Source organism: Strix uralensis, chromosome 1 (assembly GCF_047716275.1).
Source record: "Strix uralensis isolate ZFMK-TIS-50842 chromosome 1, bStrUra1, whole genome shotgun sequence".
NCBI lineage: Eukaryota > Metazoa > Chordata > Aves > Strigiformes > Strigidae > Strix > Strix uralensis.
Window position 1 is genome coordinate 65,963,059 of NC_133972.1, and position 9,672 is coordinate 65,972,730.

At 49.7% G+C, this 9,672-nt stretch overlaps 1 protein-coding gene across 4 annotated transcripts; it reads left to right on the top strand.

The window, feature by feature from the left end:
* The first annotated feature begins 1,153 nt into the window (after nt 1–1,153).
* LOC141953751 (solute carrier family 22 member 13-like) lies at nt 1,154–8,057 on the top strand. Of its 4 annotated transcripts, none has more exons than XM_074892542.1 (10): nt 1,154–1,529; nt 2,726–2,829; nt 3,615–3,769; nt 3,887–4,055; nt 4,427–4,547; nt 5,167–5,261; nt 5,763–5,977; nt 6,779–6,887; nt 7,042–7,251; nt 7,378–8,057. In XM_074892542.1, exons 1-10 carry the CDS (start codon nt 1,158–1,160, stop codon nt 7,469–7,471), a joined length of 1,644 nt encoding a protein of 547 aa, XP_074748643.1. In that variant the 5' UTR covers nt 1,154–1,157; the 3' UTR covers nt 7,472–8,057. The 4 variants fall into 4 exon arrangements, with proteins under 4 accessions (XP_074748643.1, XP_074748653.1, XP_074748662.1 ...); XM_074892552.1 differs by having other exon boundaries at nt 7,381–8,057; XM_074892570.1 differs by having other exon boundaries at nt 1,395–1,600.
* The last annotated feature ends 1,615 nt before the right edge of the window (nt 8,058–9,672 follow it).

Below are 9,672 nucleotides of genomic sequence, written 5' to 3' on the forward strand. Positions count from 1 at the left end.
TTCTCTCTCCCACCCCAGCTTAGGGCATGATGTTTTAAGATCCTATCTTCTACCTCTCTTCCCACATCCATAAGCACACCACCGCCATATCCACTCATGAAACACCAACCCAGACTTGTATCCTTCAGTAACTTTGCTGGAGGCTCAGACATACTATCTGGGTTGAGAGTGAAGGACAAAGGATTTGAGAGGCAACATGAAGGGAGCAGGTCAGTGTCTAGTGACCTGTCATTATTGCTCTGGTAAAAGCAGCCAGGAGACCTTTGCCAAACTACACACTGCATTTCATACACTGAGGGCAATTCGTCTTTCCAGTTTCCAGGAATAAAGATACAAACCACTCAGGGACTCTGTCCAGGAAGCAGATCAAATGTGCAGCAGAAATCAGGTCAATCTGCTTTTCAAGTGACATCAGAACCTCGGGAAAAGCCAAGCTGGTGTTGTTTCTTATCCCCAAATTCTGTGTGCTCTGTACATCTGTGTGCATAACGTGCTATGTTTTTCTTGAGGGTACTCTCTAAGCCAAATCTATTTTCGGATTCTCCCCAAGACATTGTAGTTTGGATCTAGTTTTGTGACTAACCAGGGTTTCCTTATGGGGCAAATGAAAACCGACAGCTTGGGACACAGCTGTCAAGACCAAGTCTACTTGACTACCAGCGATATTTCCTAGTCCAGAGAAGAAGTGCTTTTCTGCTTCTTTTTCTTATTGTCTCCAGAGTGGGCTATATATCCATTAAGCCATTAATGAGAGTCACAAATTTACTCTGTTTGCTTCACCACACTAAGGAAAATTAGCCATCATTTGCAGAGTCACAATTTCATGTCTGAGACAAACATTGCACCGCAGCACAGTTGCCTTCAGGAGACCTTGGGGGACACTCCATGCTGGGAGAAGACAATTTCTCCCTGTGCTGTCCCCAAGAGTGGCAATGCTCTGTCACCTTTGTTCTGGCCCCAAGAACAGGGAGGGAATGACTGGTGACAAAGTACACCCTGGAGGACTGCAGTATATCATCATAATGGACAAACGTGCTGTTACAACTGCTCATTTTATCACACCTGATTAGGGGTTTAGTACTCATATAGTTTAAATATTAATATTTGCTTATTTAAGCAATGTGCCCTAGCGCAGCCTGGCCATAGTGGTAGTCACCATGGTTGAGTTTGGAGATTTTATAAGTGCTCTGGGGGAATTTGGACTATATCAGAAACTGCTGGTACTGTTCCTCTCCCTCCCACTACTTCTTAATCCTTTCCAAATGATTGGCCAAGTGTTCATGGTTGTGGATGTGCCTCACCACTGTGACACCAGCTGGATCCTTGCCATCGGCCCCAACCTGACAGAGGAAGAGCAGCTGAACCTCACTCTGCCCCGAGATGCTGACGGGGCATACGAACAGTGCTACATGTACTCGCCAGTGGACTGGGATCTTGGCTCCATCATGACGTATGGTCTGAACGCTACGGAGAAATGCAGCAATGGCTGGGTGTACCCCTCAGCACAACCACCGTCCCTGCTGACTGAGGTCTGTAATCGCCTTTTGACATGCCAGGGACATGGAAGGGAAAGGATGGGCATATCCTGTTCTGTAATTTGGTAAGCCAATGCCAGCCGTTGAGCATTCAGGCTGAAGTTTACATCAGGCACTGGGGGACCTTAGTGTTTCATCACACAGATTGCAGCTGTAATCCTTGGGAGGTTGTTGCAGGAAGACCATGATGTCCAGGGAGGGCACACATAGAGACGGTGGGGGTGTGAGTCCAGCACATGCTCTGCCCACCATTCCTCCCCTTTCCAGTATCCAGGCCCTTGAACCCATGATGTATCTTGCCTGGAGGGACCTTTTGGGTCTCACTGCCACAATTTCCCTTATTCTTCAGCCTGGTTCTCCTCACATCACTTTCTCTGTGAAAGACATTTACCCTCCAAGGGCTTGTCATTGATATTTCTGGGGTCTCCAGAGACCTTCAGGGCTGCAACAAGACATTCCATGGGCCATGCAGTTGAGCAAAGGCTCTGTCTGTCAGCATCCTCTCTCTGGACCTCTGTTCCTCTCTAACCTTCCCTCATTCCTCCCTTCCTCCTCCCTCCCTCTCTCCTTTCCTCACTCCCAGCTCCAGTACTTTCTTATGAGTACCTTCCTCTGAGCTGAAACCAGAGGAGAGAGTCCAGGCTCTGGCATTTGCAAAGGTTCCTTGGGGTTCCTGGAGGACTGCATCCATTCCACAGCCAGCTTCTCTAAAGGCTCCTCAACATCTGCTGCATGCCTTCCCACTCATACGCCAATCCTCCTTTACCAGAGAAAACGTTACTCTCCTGTTCTTCCCCTCCTTCCACCCTGTCCTGCCTTTGCAGCCAGAGAAGCAAGCTGCTAGGACTCTTATCCCAGGGTCCCACTTTAAGCAAAACTTGCCAACCTGGAGGGTCCCTCGGGGATGTCTGAGCTGGAGGGCAGTCCTGTAGGTTCCAGCACTTGGGAGATGTGCACCATGATGAAGGGGCAAGCTGAGCACCCTGTACGCCTGTCCCACCTCTGACTTGTGTCCTATGTGTGCACCATGGAGGCTCATGTCCTTGGGGGTGGGTTTTCTGCTCCCAGGGTCTGGAGTGAGAGTTCAGGCACCCATCTCCTGAGTCCACCATGGACCAGAAGGGTTGCCCACCCTCAAAAAGCAGCTGGGGTCTGTTGAGAGAAAAAGCATCTGTGTTTCCTTCCTCCAGTTTGACCTGGTGTGTGACAGGAAGGACCTGAATGACATCTCCCAGTCCATCTACATGCTGGGGCTTCTCCTAGGAGCCATGATCTTTGGGCCACTAAGTGACAGGTGAGAAAACACAGTCACATTCACAGAGTTATTGTTCAGCACCCAGGGACAGCCCAGCTGAGATTCAGGATATCCATGCACTGAGCAAGAAATACTCTCTCTGCAGGACTCAAAACTCTTGCCTGAATGAGGGCATCTGGGGCCACCTGACAAGTCTGTACATGTCTGAGGGTTAAAAAGAGCAGGAGGCAGACACAGCCTTATATGGGGGGTTCTTCAGGAATCACAGGTCTAGCCAAAACTGGTGTCTCAGCTACCCAAGGGTGTCTCCAGGAATTCCAGATACCTACATTTGGGCACAGAGTTGGACTCACCTTCAGCTGTGTTAACCAGATCATGTGTCCCTTCTCCCTGAGGCTCTTCTCAACTCATGGTGTCCAGGTCCGAAGTCCTCAGCTCCCTAGAGGACACGGCCACACAGGGGAAATGGAAAGGAGAAGGGCACAGCATGTGTACAGGGTGCTTCACAGGGGAACCAGCACTACAGTCCATTTCAGTCTGATCCTCACTGCTCTCAAGAGAGGGGACACGGGGGCCCTTCAAGGGCTGGTTGCTTTAGCAGCATCTCCTTTTTCCTTTGCTAGCACTGTGATGGGTTAAAAGTGGAGATGTTGCTTTTCCTAATGGTTACTTCCTGGGATGTATAGAGGAGTTTTGTTCACATGGGTGTCAAATCTCCTCTGGTGTGAAGGGTTCTCAGATCACTTTGTATTCCACATGGGCTCTTCCCCATCCTCATGGGGATTCTCCAGATAACCAACTGTGTCTTCCCTCTTCCTCCACAGAGTAGGCCGTCGGCCAATCTTTCTGATCTCCATCCTCCTCCAAGGTTTGTTTGGTGTAGGAGTCGCCTTTGTACCTCATTTCTATGTGTACATGGCCTTCAGATGTGTCGTGGGGGCTTCGGTGTCAGGAATTTTGATTACTGCCTTGGCCTTGGGTGAGTAGGATGCCCTTGCCCTAAGGCAGACAAATGTGGTCACACAAGATGCAATAAAAAAACATAGTCCTGTATGTTTTGAAAAGAGTGATCCTGAAACTTCATTCTTCTTCTCAGCTACAGAATGGGCTGGTGTCTCATCCCGGCCAAAGGCAGTGCTTATTTCTCACTGCTTTTTTGCCATCGGACAGATGATTTTGGCTGGCTTGAGTTACGGTATTCGCAACTGGAGGCTGCTGGAGATTGCAGGATCTGCTCCAGTGTTTGCCCTTTTCTTCTACATCTGGTAAGTGGGACATGCACAGAGCTCCTTGCAGACATGACAAAAGTGGCTGTGAGGGGTGGCAGTGAGAAGGCAGCAGCTCAGGAGCAGGCTGGGTCTTTCCTATCAGAGTGCAGATGCTGGAGCAGCTTCTGCAGAGCTCAGCACATCTCCCTGGGGCACTGGACCCCTGAGAGCAGCAGCTGCTTTGCTTCAGGTCCTCAGATGTGGTCTCTGGGGCCTAAATCTAGGCCTGGAAAAACTGACCTGAGGAGGTATTTAGACCTCTCCACCACATGTGAGGCCCGTTGCTTGCTGGACGTGGTTGCAGGGAGATGGGCCATGGAGAAACTCAGCAGGTCACAACAGCATCTCCTATTTCATCTCCTCGGCAGGGTGCTACCAGAATCGGCTCGGTGGCTGGTGACAAAAGGCAGAATAGAAGAAGCTAAGAAGGTCCTTCAGAAGGCAGCATCCATCAACAAGCGCACCATCCCACCAGGACTCCTTGAGCAGGTACCTGTGATGACATGGGGAATGGCTTGTTGTCTTCAGAGACTTCCCTCTGCACTTGGGTTTGTAGCAGCCATTGGAGCTGAGGTCATCCGATAAACATCTTCCCATGCCCACTGGGGATGATTTGGGGATGGACTGTGCGTAACTTCAGCTTCAGCTGCACTGTACAGAGACAAGGTCAGGGAAGAGGCACAGCTTCTGCTGAGGCTCAGCCTGGAGCTTTCTGGAGTCCACCCTGGGATATGGAAAGGATTCAAAAGCTTCCCTGTCTTTTTTTCTGTGAGGGTTGCAGGAGTGTTGAGGATGAGCATGAGGTCTCTGTTTGGTCTGTGGTTTTCCATGCACAAATGCCTGAAGGGGAGTTACGTCCTTGCCCACTCCAAAGTCCCTACGCTGGGGAAATATTCTTCCTGAGGAACCTCTTAGTCACCAAACTCCTGTGCTAGGCACCCAGAGCACAGATGCAGGGGCCCGGCCCCACAGGGCTGCCCTCCCTCACAGAGCAGTTTGGGGTCACAGGCGTGTACCACTGAGGCTTTCCTTTGAGTGTAGATGGAAAGGGAGCTAGCCATGGGTTTCCTTTGCCTGGTTTGACTCTTTGGCTTTCTGCATTTTGAAGTTGAAGCCTGAGACACAGAGCAAGTCTGGAAGTACTCTGGATCTCTTTCGGAAGAAGCACCTCCGGAAGGTGACTTTAATCATGTTGTGCACCTGGTAAGACATCCCCTGGTCCCCTCTTTCCAAACTTCAAGGTGAAGAAAAGAAGGGATTGATGGTTAGTAAATTCACATCATGTGGGTTTTGGGTTCATGTTTATGTCTATGTGTTCATCTGCTATCTTTCTGTCTCCCCATAACGGACCAGATCTAACTTGTCTGGGCATGGGGACAATATGAGTATTTGAGATGCTGTGGGTTTTGTGAGAAAAGCTGGAGTAATTCCACCTTTTGGCAGTCTCTGGACCTTGGGGTAGTTTTGTGCACTCCTAGAAGTACTGGGTGCGGTCTAAAAGTTGCTGACCATATGGGGATCTATACTGCTTTGTCTCACGTACCTACGTCCCACAGAATTGTCACAGGTTGTGACTAGAAACAAAACAGAGATTGCTGGGAGTTTAAATAAGTTGTACGTCGTCTAACCACCCTAATTTTTGAGGATAAACCCCTGAAAAACCCATCCAGTTACATATTCTATTCCACTTTACTTGAATTTCAGGTTCACAGGCAGCCTTGTCTACTACGGACTGAGCCTTAACGTGACAAGTTTTGGTCTGGACATCTACCTGACGCAGCTTGCCTTTGGGGTAGTGGAGTTAGCAGCTCGATATAGCTGCATTTTCTTGCTGCAGTGGTTTGGCAGAAAGAAAACCCAGGCTGTTGTCCTGCTGCTGTCTGGCCTGATGTGTCTCATCATCATTTGCATCCCTGAAGGTGAGTAACCTCTTCCTAACCCAAGAGCACAACCAGGCAGAGCCCCAGATAGCTCTATTCCTGGTTCAGACCCATCCTCCCAGCCCAGCTGGCTGTAGACCCACACCCGCTCCCAGAGGCTGAGCTGTCTCATGTGCCATAGCCAAGGGGCTGCACTCCCAAAGTGGTGGCTTCCTCTCTGCATGACTTTTTTCTTCTTCAGAGCTGTGCCTGGTCCTTCCACAGCTCCTGGGCCTTGGCAGGCAGTGTCCATTACACACCATCACTCACTAGACACCATCACCTCCACGACCACCTCTTCTCAGAAAGGTGTAGCAGAAGAGGTGTTTTAAAAGCCACCTTGTCTCACTTCTTTAGATGAACAGTAAAAGCAAATGCCCCCCCCCCTTATCTGTTTCTACCTGAGCATTGTCGCAGTCTGTACCGTCACTCCTGCTGCTGTGTTAGTGCTATGAGCAAGGCTGAAAGAGAGGGTCTGCACAATGCTTTCAAGCTCATGGACATGATATTTCCAACTGAGCACTCCCCAGAGACCTGTGGTGGCTCAGTGCCTCACTCTAGTTGCAGATTTAGGAAATGTCCAAGTCCTCAGGAGATATCTGGGTTCTCTTTGCTAGTTGTCCAGAGGGTATTTTCCAAGAAAGGGAGCACTAGGAATGATTTCCAATGGGGTAGGTGGTAGATTTGCTTGGTGAGTCCATTAGAAATGGCTGTCCCAAGAAATCCCACTGCAGAGACTTTTGGTCCCAACTGAACCTTCTCCAAGGAGGTCACAGTGGTGGTCTCTCCTCCTCCCCTCAGACCAGCCCGTGGCAACCACTGTCCTGGCCGTCATCGGCAAGTTTACAGCCACAGCCTCCTTCTCCACCTCCTACGTCTACACTGCAGAGCTCTTCCCCACCGTCATCAGGTGAGGTCTCCACACACATCAGAGGTTCCCTCCACCATGGCTGGTGGCAGTGGTGGGGCAAGAGCCTGGCTGTCCCCATGGCTGCAGTCAGTCCCACGGTGGTCCAGGGATGCTGAGCCCTGCCCACACCTCCCGCCACCCCTTGCTCCCCCAGGCAGACCGGCGTGGGGCTGTGCTCGATGTCTGCACGGGTGGCAGGGATCATGGCCCCGCTGATCCGCCTCCTGGGCCAGTACCACCGGGCCATCCCCATGGCCACCTTCGGGAGTGCACCCGTGGTGGGGGGGCTGCTCTGCTTTCTGCTGCCTGAGACCCGTGGCACTGACCTGGTGGATGACATAGGGGTGGCCACCCCGCAGCTGAGGTAGGTACCTAGAGCTCTGAATTTAAGGAAAAAAAATCCAAAGGTGAAAATTTAAGGCAAAGATAAATATGTCAGAAACCAGGTTGGAAACAGTATCAACTCTTCCTCTTTCTGTCTTGTTTTCAGCAGCAGGAGACAGGAAACTTTGTGCAAAAGAGACACCAGAGAGGATGGAGTAGACTTGGAGGAGGACACCTACAGGTGCTCAGAGAGCAAGTGATAAATGGACAGGCATATACTAAATGTTTAGTCTGATCCAATCCTTCTTAAAGCAGACCATTGAGGCATTGCTGTCTGGAAACTGGTCTTTCAGATCAACACAATATTTGTGGTCAGGGAGAGAGATGATCTGTGTCACTCTGTGTTTGGAAAAGATGCACTTCAAACTGTTCCTGAAACCCAGTCAGTTATGCCTAGCTGCACGAGTCCTCCCAATGTGTTTCCCAGTCCTTTGCAAACTGGTACCCGTGGAACCATCCCTGTTGTGTTTTACAGCAATAAAGAATCGCCAGTAGAGTGGTAGTACTGGGCAAGCGAGCGCCGGGCTGTGTCCCTCCTGCACTAATCGCTTGGGTCATCGGCTTTCTCATCGGTCCAAGCCTCAATGTTTGACCAGGATGTCACTGAAACCCTGTCACACATGTATTTAGCTTTTATTTCCATGTGGTGTTGAATTTGACTTTCTACATGAATAATATAAATTATACTCTGAGTTTGATAAGAGACACTTGTAATGCAATATGTGAATAATAAATGGTGTTGGTTTTTTTTTTTCCTACTGTTTCACAGTTGGCCTTTGTAACTGCTATTGGCTCTGGAGTGTTTTCTACACAGAAATTGTAAGCCTGTAATTTAACACACAGATGGAGACGTGTTTGGTTTCCATCAGCCACAAACAATGCAGAAACAGAGTGTTAAAGCAGAATGAGTGGGTTATATTAGGACTTTTTTTTCCCAAGTCTTCCGATGAACAATCTATGCTTATTTTCTCTACTAGCAGCTGTGGAAGTTTCCTGAATTGAGTGGTGGATACTGCAATTCAATGTCAGTTAAACTGAGTGGGCATCTGGACAGCTTTCCCCAGTCATGGTCAGCCTTTAACAGTGACCTTGTTTGGCTGCTGTTAGCTCAGTCATAGCATTTTAGTGCCACTAGTGTCACGCAAAAGAAGGAGAATGGTGGCCTCCTCTCCTACGCTACTTGTTTTCAAGCAGAGAATGCTTTGATGTGCTTTCATGAAGGTATCTCCTCAAACCACAGCACTACTCTTGGTCAAAGAAGAAGGCAGGTCACTCGGGTTTGTAGCATCCTTTTGTTTCTGATTGCTTTGTGCTGTAGTAAACGGTGTTTTGAAGGCTGGGGTGTTCCAAGTCCAGGCCAGACATGACTGGAAGTGATATTTATTTTGTGCTTTGTCTTTGGTGCACAAAATCTCCCTAGCGTGACACGGGACCCAACCATGGCTGGAGATGGGGCAGATCATTTGCAGGACCTGGGCTTTGGCACTGACTCATTGGACAGAGTCATGAGAGCAGCACTAATGCTGCTTCTCCTCACCCATTCTCTGTTGGGTCCCTTTCTGCAAGCTTTGCTCTGGTCATGGACCTGGGGTCTCCCCAGCATGGGCTCATAAGGAAGGAGAGGACAATGTCCTCTAGTCAAAGGGCAAAGTCTGGGATCCTGACACCTCTGCCCCACAGTCAGGAGTCGGGGTTGCAGCATAGTTTGTTGGTGTCACTGACACTGAGGATGAGCTGATTGTTCCAGCGGTCCCTGTGGGGCTCTTCTGGCAACAGGACTTGCTTTGTCCCAAAGCTCCTCACCTCGAGGCTCTGCTGTCCCTCCACACCTTAGATACCCCTGGCCCTGCCTGAGCAGCTTCCTCAGCAGTGGAGAGGGTCTGATACATGAACCTGAGTCTCCTTCAAAGAAGAAATGGAGGTCGAGAGGTTCTGACCTGAACACAGGCAGGAGTAAATGAGGGTGTAAGCACAGGAGCAGGACCTCACTCCCATGTCTGATACAGGAGGGCCTGAAGAAGGCTTAGACGTTAATCAATATGCCTTAGCAAATCCTTCACAGTGTCCCTGGCGTTTGCTCACCACTGTCACCTTTAGCACCTTGCCACAACTGGCTCTCCAGTCATGGCTTGGTAAGCCACTCTGTTAAGGTCTTGAATCTGCTCTTCCCAGCTAAACCTTACTACCCCACTTTGTCCTCACATTCTCTTCAGCCTTTTGGCTCACTCCCCTTGGCTATGGGGTCATCATCTTTTCCTTAGTTACCCCTTCAGGTCACCTGAGGCACTTTTTACCCTTTGCCCATAGCCTCATCATAATGAGAGCCCATAACATCCCACTGTATGCATGCAAATGTGTGTTTGCATTCTCACATGCTATTCCACCACACCTAGCTCAACTC

Coding starts and splice junctions, on each gene's coding strand:
- LOC141953751 (XM_074892542.1), top strand. CDS start 1,158: ATGGTTGAGTTTGGAGATTTTATAAGTGCTCTGGGGGAATTTGGACTA. Junction 4,056..4,426: donor GCCCTTTTCTTCTACATCTG/GTAAGTGGGACA, acceptor TCTCCTCGGCAG/GGTGCTACCAGAATCGGCTC. Junction 5,262..5,762: donor TTAATCATGTTGTGCACCTG/GTAAGACATCCC, acceptor CTTGAATTTCAG/GTTCACAGGCAGCCTTGTCT.